At 40.8% G+C, this 12,510-nt stretch overlaps 1 protein-coding gene across 6 annotated transcripts in view; it reads right to left on the bottom strand.

Annotated features, from left to right (window-relative positions):
- The window catches only part of LOC127970684 (neurexin-1a-like), a 127,018-nt gene that overhangs the window by 78,705 nt on the left and 35,803 nt on the right, over positions 1-12,510 (bottom strand). For 4 of the 6 annotated variants that reach the window (XM_052573361.1, XM_052573362.1, XM_052573365.1 and 1 more), the window contains exons 5-7: positions 12,258-12,281; positions 10,891-11,052; positions 10,150-10,591 (exon numbers count right to left, since the gene is read on the bottom strand). In XM_052573361.1, the coding sequence (XP_052429321.1) occupies positions 10,150-10,591; positions 10,891-11,052; positions 12,258-12,281 (628 nt within the window). The remainder of the gene's footprint in view (positions 1-10,149; positions 10,592-10,890; positions 11,053-12,257; positions 12,282-12,510) is intronic. The other 2 variants (XM_052573364.1, XM_052573367.1) reach the window with 1 other exon arrangement.

The following is a 12,510-nucleotide window of genomic DNA, read 5'->3' as shown; positions in this document are numbered from 1 at the left end:
AATGCTCTCTTGGCAGGTCTTCCAGCCGATTCTATCAAACCTTTACAATTAATTCAGAACGCAGCAGCAAGATTAATTTTTAATGAGCCAAAAAGAATACACGTCACACCTCTGTTTATCAATTTGCACTGGCTTCCAATAGCTGCTCGCATAAAATTCAAGGCATTGATGTTTGCCTACAAAACTACCACTGGCTCTGCACCCATTTACCTAAATTCGTTACTTCAGACTTATGTGCCCTCTAGAAGCTTGCGTTCTGCAAGTGAACGTCGCTTGATTGTGCCATCCCAAAGAAGCACAAAGTCACTTTTACGGACTTTTAAATTAAATGTTCCCTTCTGGTGGAATGAACTCCCCAACTCAATCCGAGCAGCTGAGTCCTTAGCCATCTTCAAGAATCGTCTTAAAACCCATCTCTTCCATCTTTATTTGACCCTCTAACTTTAACACTCAATATTCTAATTCTATTCTTTAAAAAATCTAACTACCTTTTTAATCTTTTTGTATTCTATTCTCTTTTCATTTATTATGCAATTGTATATGTATGTGTGTGTGTATGTGTAAAGACCTCTAACTAGCTTGCTCTATTCTTTTATTTTTTATTCTATCTGTTTTCTTTTTATTTATTATATTATTTAAAATCCCATGCTACGTGTACTGTGTTAACCTAACTGAGACTTGTTTTAGCACTTATATATCATTGTTCTTTTTGTTGTTTTTGATTGCTTCCACTGTCTTCATCTGTAAGTTGCTTTGGATAAAAGCATCTGCTAAATGAATAAATGTAAATGTAAATGTAACTCTATTGATAAGTTAGTTTTAAAATTAGATTTAATGTGTAAATAAATAAATGACTACATACATACACACAATAGGTACAGGTTACACATCACCACCTCATCAATGATTGTTTCAAATCATATAAAGACTGAAATTACATGAAATATATATTTAAACATTAGAAAATCTGTACTTTATTACAGCTTACACTTACATGCTAAAAATCTAATTCGCACATACTTTATTATGTGTGACTAGACTATTGTAATGCATCACTGAGTGGATGTGCCACTGGTTTATTAAAGCAACTTTGGGATGCTCATATTGACCATTTGTTGCATGGTTAAAGAAAAATATACTATACATATTTATATAGTTAAAAATTTAATCACTTATCGCTTGAACTACTGAGTCCTCATCTCCTCTCTCTACTCAAACCCTGACAGTTCTCTGTTTTGCTTTGTCTGAGTTACGTTCACTAGTTCCCTTTCGACGGAACTTCGAACTGCGTCCTCTAGGGGGCGCTTTGGGGAACACCTCGTCGTGACCCGTGTCTGAAGCATACAATGAAAAAACTAGGGCCGGGACTTAATTACACAAAAAATAACGCGTTAATTAAGATTAATTAGTTACAGAAAAAAATTTCCCGCATTTTTAATAACTTATTGTTGCACTGCGGTTAAAATTAGTTACAATTTTATTATTTTTCTCACTGGTTGAGTTTCGGCGGACCGATTATACTGAAGCACCAACTAGCGTTCGCATATCACCGCAGCACATGATCGAACCTCAAGGTATCACCTCAACGCAAAACATATGGCAGCTAGCGTGGACTTTACACTTTATGTTGAACTATGTATTATTTTGTTGGTGCAACTGGCAGTTTATGTTAAACTCTTTAGTGTTTGGGCCAAGGTTATTGAGAGTTGGACTTAGTATGTTATGGCCTCTGAAGCAACAGAGAGATGTTTTCTAATAGTCAGGGTTTCCAATGTTCTGAATGTAATTGACAGTATTGTGTTTTACTTAAAAAAACACTTTACAGAAGGTTCCAGTACCTATAAGCTTCCTGAATTTCTGAAATGTACTATTTCCAAATTGTTTCTAAATATGCTATTGCTACACTTAATGGCAAAAATTGCACTGGTCTGCTAGACTTGGTTGAACAAAAATAAACAATATTTTGTTGCTTAAGCTTATGTATTCATTCATTATTCAATGGTATACTATAAATCTATGTGAAAAAAAATTACTTCTCACTGTTCTCAGGTCAAATATTTATATGCGATTAAAATGCGATTAATTTTGATTAATTAATTACAAAGCCTCTAATTAATTAGATTAATTTTTTTAATCGAGTCCCGCCCTAGAAAAAACACCAACTTGTTGGCCGGCGACAGCCTCCGACGTCACTACCGGCGTGACTTTAAATCAGCACCGGGAGAGCACGTCATTATCTTCTACATCTTCAACTGACTGTTTTGTTTGAAGCGTGCATTTGAAAGAACCGGTAAGGGCGATCTTTCTCTGTTTATCATGGCAACAACTAGGAAGTGTTTAGATGATGTGTGCATCCATTGTTTGGTGAAAAGCACGCACGCGACGTCTTTGAGGAGGCAATCTGTGTGCATTGTGAGCGTTTTTTCAATGGAAAAAGCTCCGCTCTCGTTCGTCTCTCTTCTGATAAAAAAAAAAAGGCAAGCCATCTGCTTCCCGCAGTTCAGGTTCTGTCCACGCTGAGGTGGGAAAGAAAATGAGCTAGTGAGAATACAGGTGGATCTGTCTGAATGGTTTAAAGAGGGACTTAAAAAAAGGGGGGGTGGGTCGGCGGACGAGAGAGAGCCTTGGGAGGATGATGTTATATCTTTAACACTTTCTCATACTGAGGTTAGTGCTCTGCTGGGTTTTTACCCAGGAAAAGCAGGAGATATTTGAGGATGGTGAAGAAGCTGAGGCTGAGCCTTCTCAATTCTCCTGCCCTGCGTATGTATAGCTGTTGGAGGTTATTGAGCGAAAATTACCTTTTGACCATAGCCCTCCAGCTCAGGTGAGCCTTTCATTTGTGCATGATCTCCATACAGAGATTAAAAAGAAATGAAAGATGCCGTTTTCTTCTAGCATCCATCGGTTTCGGCATTAAAGTAATAAGCTGACATCGAGGTGATGCGCGAAAGCGGCTAGGAGGGTATGCCCCCTGTAGAAAGAGCTAAAAATTTTATAAATAATTTATAAACGTTTAGCTGTGAAAATGTTTTCTTTCTGCAGGGGAAACCTCCTCTCTTAATCTCCCTCCTTGTCATCTAAGCCCCTTAAGAAAATCATCTCGCTTAAATGGCAAGGCATACGCAGTAGCAGGTCAGGCTGTGGCTTTATTACACACAATGCTGGTGCTTCAAGCATATCAGAATGATCTGCTAAGAGACCTGGATAGAGGCTGGAGCCTTTTTCTGATCAGGTAGCTGAGCTGCGCCGCACCACGGATCTCTCTCCATGCTACCAAGCAGGCCGCCTCCACCATGGACAGTACTATGGTGGCCATGGTGGCAGCGGAGAGACATCTGTGGATGAACAGACATTGGGAGGATAGAAAATGCTTTCTGCTCGATGCTCAGGTTTCGCCTCCTGAACTTTTCTGTATTTCCGTTTAGGTGGCGATTTGAGAAGTTCAGGGAGACGGAGGGGTGCTCTGCTGCTTTCAGATCCTTCGTTCCACGAAGGTCCAGGTCTGAGCCCAAACAACATAGGAGTCCTAGCCTGTCTCAATCTGAGGATCAAAGATGGACACAGAAGGCTAGTGTCATAACTCGCGCTCCTCCCCCACCTGCAGGCAAGGGTTAGAGGAATCGTGGGTCACGAGGAGGTAAGCAGAACCTAAGGGGTATGATCTAGACGAGGCAGCGTTCTCGTCCGAATTGGAGTGATACCGAGGTACCTACTCGTTCTCTTTGGGATTTTTAACCCTCTGGAGTCTGGGGAAAATAGCCTCATAACACGTATATGCGTTAATCGACTTCAGAGGGTTAACTTCTGCTTTTATCCTCCCCTTCCTAATTCCCCTGTAACCACCAGCTCTCCACCTGATTGCATAACAGTCTCCTATGCTGGACCTATAATGTTTTTTATGGTTCCATGTCCATAGCAACCAACCTGACTGATGGTCCAGACTAAAAGTAGGTGCCCCTTGAGCGGGGCTCCTGTGTAGGAGGGTGGGTGAGTAAATGTAACCCTCCCTGTATATACTTATGTGTATTTAATTGCTGGTGGTTACGTGTCTACTAATAAACTCTGTGAGTTTCCTTGATCATAAGGCCTGGCACAGCACTGCAGGGAATTTCATGGATGTCTGGCCAGGTCATCCCGAGGGGTCTCCTGGCCGCTTAGGGGTGCTGTCGCATCTACCAGGAAGTGGAGGTGGCAGTTACAGAAGTCTTCTTGTATATGCTGCCTCAGGTGATGCTCCCCTCACCCGAGTTTTGTAAAATTGAGCTTGCCTCTCCCGTGAGATTCAGCACTTCTGCGATGCTTAGGAACCTTTAAGAACACAAGCTAAGCTTTGTGTACTTTCTCAAAACATCATGGTGGTCAGTGTGTACGTGAACACTTTGGCACTTTCTAAAAATCCACAAGTGGTAAGTTTGCAAGCAAGACTCTGCAAACTTTCTGAAAACATGTACAATAAGGGTTACAGGTTCTGCTTCGTTCCCTTTCTTGAGATGATTAGACCTTGGTTCCTTGTGCTCCATTCAGCCAGTGTGTATTTGTTTATACACTTGCCAACATGAGGGGCTATTTGGGTTCTTGTGGTAATTTAGCAGTGCTCCCCTTTTCCAAAAAAGGGTCGCCTATAAGTGCGCTACTCTGAGCTCGGAGTTCTCCTCTCGTATGAGACGGAGTTCTCTATTTTTTCTCCAGAGCGCTCCAGTATTGTTTCCATAGATCGAGTTGATGACTCTCAATCATACTGTTTTGAGATGCAACATTCCATCTATGAGCTACTCTATCGGAGTGCCACGAGAGCCCCTCCTTAGAACAGTATTTGAAAATCCACGCTTTCTGAAATCCACACTATGGTAAGTTCGCACGCTAGTATTCTGTGTTCTTTCTAAAATCCTATATGGTGAGGGCTTCGCGCGGTTACTTCGTGCCCTTTCTTGATTTGGTAAAAGCCCAGTTCATCTTGGGCGCCACTCCACCTTTGTATCCTCGGATACCAATCTAAACAGGGTGTTGCTACTAGAGAACTGTTGAGACAGCTCTTTCAGCAAGCTTATGCGTAAGCTAGCGGTAGCCCCTGTGTGACAGGCAAGACTTGGTACAAATGCTAGGTTCTTAGCCATATCCCTTTAAAGGAATCTTTCCTGATTCCAAGCCTTCAGCTTTACCCTGGGCCGAGGCCCTAACAATTAAGTTGGGTATGTAGCTTAGGCCTTTTGGCCATAAGGGGTACTGTCACAGACAGCCGTCTAAACGTCCCAGTGGCAACTCCCATGGAAATGGTAGAGTTGGTACTTAGTGCTCGCCATGATTCTGGCCTGCATTCCCCTCAGCATGGCAGTGTGAGTATACTGTTCCCCAAAGCGCCCCCTAGAGGACGCAGTTCGAAGTTCCCTCGAAAGGGAATGGTCTCAGGTTACGTATGTAACCATAGTTCCCTGAGTAGGGAACGAGACACTGCGCCCTCTAGCTCTCTGCCATGCTTCAAACGCAAGCTTCAGATGAAGAAGATAACGACGTGCTCTCCCGGTGCTGATTTATGGTCGCGCCGGTAGTGACGTCAGAGGCTGTCGCCGGCCAACAAGTTGGTGTTTTTTCATTGTATGCTTCAGACACGGGTCACGACGAGGCTTTCCCCAAAGCGCCCCGTAGAGGATGCAGTTTCTGGTTCCCTACTCAGGGAACTATGGTTACATAGTTTCCTATTATTGTCCAGTCACATTTCATTTGAAGAGATCGTTATTTCTCCAGTGTTTCCCTGGATATCTCTTGAGCATTTTGAATTGTGAATAAAGTTTTGTTTCTTCTTCTTCATCATTGGGTTGCCTCGATACAGCCACCAAAATGTAACAGATGATCAAATTAATGAAATTCCTGCAGTTAGGCTCCTCTGCCTTGAGGAACATATGAAGGAATTTTTAGATCTTGCGTGCCTGACGCACTACCCAGACAGCTGCCTGGCCATGTGACAAAAGCTAAGCTGTTTGGAGAAGGTTCTCGAGTTACCTTTGCCACATTTATGGAGAGGGTGCTAGTGAAATGCGGTTAGCTATTCACCATTGGGCTTCGCAGATAAGGAATTCAACTGCCCCGATCCAGAGCCCAGCCACGCATCACCCTAATGCATGAAGCGATTGCCTGAGCCCAACGCAGACAGAGAGCCCAAGCCCACTGAAACACACAAGCTAGCAATACATTGGCTAAATTAACGAAAAATAAAGCCTCAACAAGTGTTGACAGTTCCCAACATCAAGCAGTAATGACTTTATGAACTACTTTACTTCTAAAATCGATACTCTTAGAGATAATATTGTAACCATTCAGCCTTCAGCTACAGTATCGCATCAGACAGTGCACTATAGACCCCCTGAGGAACAGTTCCACTCATTCTCTACTATAGGAGAGGAAGAATTGTATACTTGTTAAATCACCTAAACCAACAACATGTATGTTAGACCCTATACCATCTAAGCTCCAAAAAGAGGTGCTTCCGGAAGTCATAGATCCGCTTCTGACTATTATTAATTCCTCAATGTCATTAGGATATGTCCCCAAAACCTTCAAACTAGCTGTTATTAAGCCTCTCATCAAAAAAAAAAAAACACAACTTAACCCCAAAAACTAGTTAATTATAGACCAATCTCAAATCTCCCTTTTCTGTCTAAGATACTGGAAAATGTGGTATCCTCACAATTATATTCCTTCTTAGAGAAAAATGGTATCTGTGAGGATTTCCAGTCAGGATTTAGACCATATCATAGTACTGAGACTGCTCTCCTTAGAGTTACAAATGTCCTGCTAGATTAACCGTGAGCCGGACGCGACTTGTATCCAGCTCCAAACGGAGGGTGTCTGCGGAGTCTCATGCTCATCTGATCGTGGTCGTATCTCTCTATTAGTTCTATTGGATCTTAGTGCTGCGTTTGACACAATTGACCACTCATTCTTTTGCATAGACTTGAACACTTTGTTGGCATTAATGGAAGTGCATTAGCATGGTTTAAATCATACTTATATGACCACCATCAATTCGTAGCAGTGAATGAAGAGGTATCATATCGATCACAAGTGCAGTATGGAGTACCTCAAGGCTCAGTACTAGGGCCGCTACTCTTCACGCTTAATATGTTACCCTTGGGAGATATCATCAGGAAACATGGTGTTAGCTTTCACTGTTATGCTGATGATACTCAGCTCTATATTTTTTTGCGGCCTTGTGAAACACACCAATTTGAAAAACTAATGGAATGCATAGTCGATATAAAAACTGGATGAAGGGTAATATCTTACAGCTAAATCCTGAAAAAACAGAGGTGTTAATTATAGGAACTAAAAACTGTGCATGTATTAACATAGAACACTGTCTAAGATTAGATGGCTGCCCTGTCAATTATTTGTCATCAGTTAGGAACCTAAGTGTGCTATTTGATAGCAATCTTTCCTTAGAAAGCCATGTTTCTAGCATTTGTAAAACTGCATTTTTCCATCTCAAAAATATATATAAATTACGGCCTATGCTCTCAATGTCAAATACAGAAATGTTAATCCATGCATTTATGACCTGAAGGTTAGATTATTGTCATGCTTTATTGGGTGGTTGTTCTGCACGCTTAGTAAACAAACTACAGCTAGTCCAAAATGCAGCAGCAAGACTTCTTACTAGAATCTGGAAGTATGACCATATTAGCCCGGTCCTGTCAACACTGCACTGGCTCTTTGCTGGCTCTATTTCTTATTACTTATAAAGCCCTGAATGGTTAAGCACATCAGTATTTGAATTAGCTCATGTTACATTATAATCCTCTACGTCTGCTACATTCTCAAAACTCATTCTACCTAGAATATCAAAATCAAATGCGGGCGGCAGATCCTTTCCCTATTTGGCGCCTAAACTCTAGAATAACCTACCTAACATTGTTCGAGAGGCAGACACACTCTTGGAGTTTAAATCTAGATTAAAGACCCATCTATTTAACCTGGCTTATACATAACATACTAATATGCTTTTAATATCCAAATCCGTTAAAGGATTTTTAGGCTGCATTAATTAAGTAAACCGGAACCAGGAACACTTCCCATAACACCTGATGTAATTGCTACATCATTAGAATAATGACATCTATGCTAATATTAGTCTGTTTCTCTCTTATTCCAAAGACCCTGTAGCCACCAGATCCAGTACGTATCCAGACCGGATTGGCAACTAGAAAACACCTCTACAGCCCTGAAAGACAGCATAGACCAGGACAACTAGAGCCCCAGATACAGATCTCCTGTAAAGACCTTGTCCAGATGACCACCAGGACAAGACCACAGGAAACAGGTGATTCTTCTGCACATCTGACTTTGCTGCAGCCTGGAATTAAACTGCTGGTTTCGTCTGGTCAGAAGATAACTGGCCCCCTAACTGAGCCTGGTTTCTCCCAAGGTTTTTTTCTCCATTCTGTCACAGATGGAGTTTCGGTTCCTTGTCGCGGTCGCCTCTGGCTTGCTTAGTTGGGGTCACTTCATCTACAGCGATATCATTGACTTGATTGCAAATAAATGCACAGACACTATTTAAACTGAACAGAGATGACATCACTGAATTCAATGATGAACTGCCTTTAATTGTCATTTTGCATTATTGACACAGTTTTCCTAATGAATGTTGTTCAGTTGCTTTGACGCAATGTATTTTGTTTAAAGCGCTATATAAATAAAGTTGACTTGACTTGGCTAGCACAAGAGGAAGTCAGGCCAATAAGCCTGAGTCTCAAGATACATCTGACTAGGTGTGCAAGCCGGCAATATCACTCTTGCATCTAGTATCTCCTGTGTCTCCCGAGTTCCCATCCAGCCTCCCTCTCTCACCTCCTCTTCCAGAAATACCATACCCTTTTATGAAAGTGAAAAAGGTGACGTGACATTCAGCCAAGTATGATGACTCATACTCAAAATTCATGCTCTGCATTTAACCCATCCAAAGTGCACACATACAGCAGTGAACATACACACACTGTGAACACACACCCGGAGCAGTGGGCAGTCCTTTATGCTGCGGCCCCCGGGGAGCAGTTGGGGGTTTGGTGCCTTGCTCAAGGGCACCTAAGTAGTGGTACTGCCAGCCTGAGAGTCAAACTCTCTAGCAACTAGGCCATAACTTCCCCCTTATGCGGATTTGCCTTGGGCCTTCCGGTCACCAGCTCTGCATTGGTGTGAGGACCCTCTATCTCTGCTTCCGCCCCCCAAATCCCAGACTCAATCTTGGCCCTCTGACCCATCTGCTCTGCCTTGGCTCCCTGCTCCCTTATCTCCACCATGGACCATCATCACACTGCTTCTAACTGGCCACCTTGTTCTTCAGACATCCACCTTGGTTTGACAACGATTCCACCCCTCCAGAATCGCCTCATTCCTCTTTCCCTCTGTCTCCTCCTTCCCTCTGGCTCCTTTGTCTGTAGTCACAACAGCAACAGTGGTATTCCGGGTCCCGGAATCAATTGGCCCTCTGGCCAAATTTGTCACTGAGCTCAGGATCTGTTAAGCAGCAAATCCTCCACCATGGTCTTTATAGTCATCTATTCTTACTCTCGAATCATGATCAGTGAAATCTGAATCCTGCAGAATGTGTTGTATGCAGGGTTAAAATTACTACTTTTAAATTGTTGCAGTGTATGTGTGTGAATTGCACTCTACCCATGATAAACTGCCCGAGATGTCAAGTTTTGTGAAGGAGGACCTTTGGTAGGAAGCATTTGAGCTGTGTTATTGTTACTGTGTCATTGCGCTACTTTAAGCTGTTCTTTCGTTCATTATTCATGTTTCAGTTTATGTGGGTGCTATTTGTCCAGTGTAACATGAGTTATTTGTTGTGCAACAAGTAATTTATTTGGTAAATGTTTCCATAGCTGTTCATTTGCATGCTTTCTTAGCCCATCCAATCTATTCACAATTAAAGCATCCCAACTGTAATTTTTTACCAAACCATGCTTCCAAGCACAGGTGGAGAGCTGTAGTTCTTCTTGTCATGTGGTTTGTGGATGGTTGTTTGAACGGTAGTTTCAGGAAAGACCAAATCATTGAACTATGTTTGTAACAATTGAGCACGTGACCATAGTCAGCCAATGAAATACTCCAGTGTTACTAATGCTACAAAAGTCAGCAAAATATTACCTGATCTTCCATCTCTCTGGAAGTCCACATGATACCATTCTCCATCGTTCACTTTTTTGTTCACAGCCAGTGTCTTGGTTGTGCCTGATCCCATATCCAGAAGCAAATACAAAAGACCATCCAGCATCTCAATGGCAAAGAAGTCTACCTTCCGTGTGAAAGGGCTTTTGGCCTCTTTTGTCTGTTGCTTAGGTTTCCCATGGCTAAAGAGGAGAAGTCCATTGGGCTCAGTGGTGCGGAAGTCAAAGGAAATAGAACCAGTTTTCTTAGTGTTCCATTTAGGGAGTGTGATGAAGGATTCTGGTGTCTCAAAGGTTATGGGATCTAATGTGGCAACATTCTCACACTTAAAGGCAACAACTCCATGAATCTTCATTTTTGGGTCGCCTTTAAAGGCCATTCTAGACAGCTCCAGTCGAACATCATTGTTTTTATACGCTACCTATAAATACAATATGTCAAAATATAAAATTACAATTGAACAGAAGTAATTTGAAACTCTTCTGTGTTTAAAATCTAAACTGTGTTTGCAGAACCATTAAATCAATGGGAGGAAAGACTGATTGAAATAATGATTAATTCAATTGCAGGTGATTTGTACCTGTTTTGTACTGCAAACGCAATTTAGATATTTCTCTCTTGATATGAATGGATCTATTAATGTAGGACAAACAAAAGTTTTATTACACTTTTTAAAGATATATAAAGTTTCCTCTGTACATCTTATATCAGGTTCTTTACCTCCCTAAGACAGCCCATAAAGTTGTTGCTAACAGGTGATCCCGGCAGGTCGGCTGTACTAGGACTTCCTCCAACATAGAAAAAGTCATCAGATCCAAGCATGGTGTAGTCCTCTTGAGTATATCCTGTGGTGGTCAGTATTCCATCTACAGATATTGTTACCTAAAGAAAAAAAACACAGGAAAAAGGATATACAGATGCCAGTTTTCTATTGTCTGGTTTTCTACCTCTTTTGTAAGAACAATGGGGAACCTGTAAGTGCTCACAACATCCGAAGCCCTATAGAATCACAACAATTCAATGGTTTATGGTGCTGAAGTGGTTGATGGTGCTGGTATGAATCTGAAGGAGCTTCATGCCAGCACATTTATAGGCTCACTCTTTATGAGCGGCACTTTAACGCCATCAACCAATGAGCTGGTGTGATTCTACAGGGCTTCAAACCTTGTGAGCACTCTCATGTTCCCCATAGTAATTACACAGTGTCTTCAGGGTTACATTCAGTAAAACTGACATTATTCCTTTATTTTTTAGATATAATTTTTTTAGATTAAAACCCATTTTTATGTCTCTTTTTTTCTTTGACATTTTGCATACATTTGAAGGGATAGCTTTGAAGACATAATTTACTTAAATATAATCATGTGTTGATTTATTAAACCAAAGAATGTGTTAGTAATGCCCCATAGCAACCTATAATTAATTGACAGACACAAAAATGGTGTTAGTAACTAGGAAAGTCTTTTTAGTATGTTTGCTTGTAAGTAAATTAAAAGGAAACCATGCAACAGGGTTCAAATCCATTTTAAGCAGTGCCACAGTTTGGTGAATACATTAAAATCTCATGCCACTTTCTTTTTTGTGCATTCATATAAAATCTGATTTTACTTTTTAAGTTTATTTTATGTGAATATAGAGTAGTGTCATTAAATTATGATGCCTAAAACATTTAAAAAAGTGGCATAAGGTGGGACTAGAGTAAAAAAAAAAAACCTTATTAAAAAGACAAACATAGATTATGGATGAATTTTATCAGCACAGCATTTGGCAGACCATGCGGAGAGGGAGGGAATATAACTGACTGCGGCAACTAGGACATGTTCAAACTACTGTTGTGTAAAATGTTCGGGATGATGCTTCTAAAGTGGTTCAAAGTGAACTGGACAGAAATCGGAGCAAATGGCTGCTGGAAAACTAAATTAAGTAGATTAAACAGAAAAATAAAATAAATAAAATTAAATAAAAAAGTAACCAACCAGTTTCATTTTTTCTGATGTCTACAATCAAGGAAAGGTAAAATAACCTACAGCATACCCAAAATAAGAATCAATTAGAATAATATCTGCCGAACAATGTAGTTTGTTTACCATAGCATGTCCAATGCCTGAGTGCTTTGTGGAAAAGGAGGAGAAAGGAAATGTAAAAAGTGTGAATAGAATAACGACTGTTACTCAAACAAAACAAAGCTATGATGATTACCAAGGTTAGTACATAGTTTGTTAAAGATTAAGAAGCAGTTGGTTAGTAGCATGACACATTCCATGAGAAACATTAGTTTTACAAAGCATATTAGTAACTGCATAAAACAAACAATAATTGATATGCTTAGCATCTGTTAGT

The sequence above is a fragment of the Carassius gibelio genome, chromosome B13, assembly GCF_023724105.1.
Source record: "Carassius gibelio isolate Cgi1373 ecotype wild population from Czech Republic chromosome B13, carGib1.2-hapl.c, whole genome shotgun sequence".
In the NCBI taxonomy this organism is placed as follows: Eukaryota; Metazoa; Chordata; class Actinopteri; order Cypriniformes; family Cyprinidae; genus Carassius; species Carassius gibelio.
Note: the sequence above shows the minus strand (reverse complement) of the source record. Positions and strands in the feature narration are given on the sequence as shown.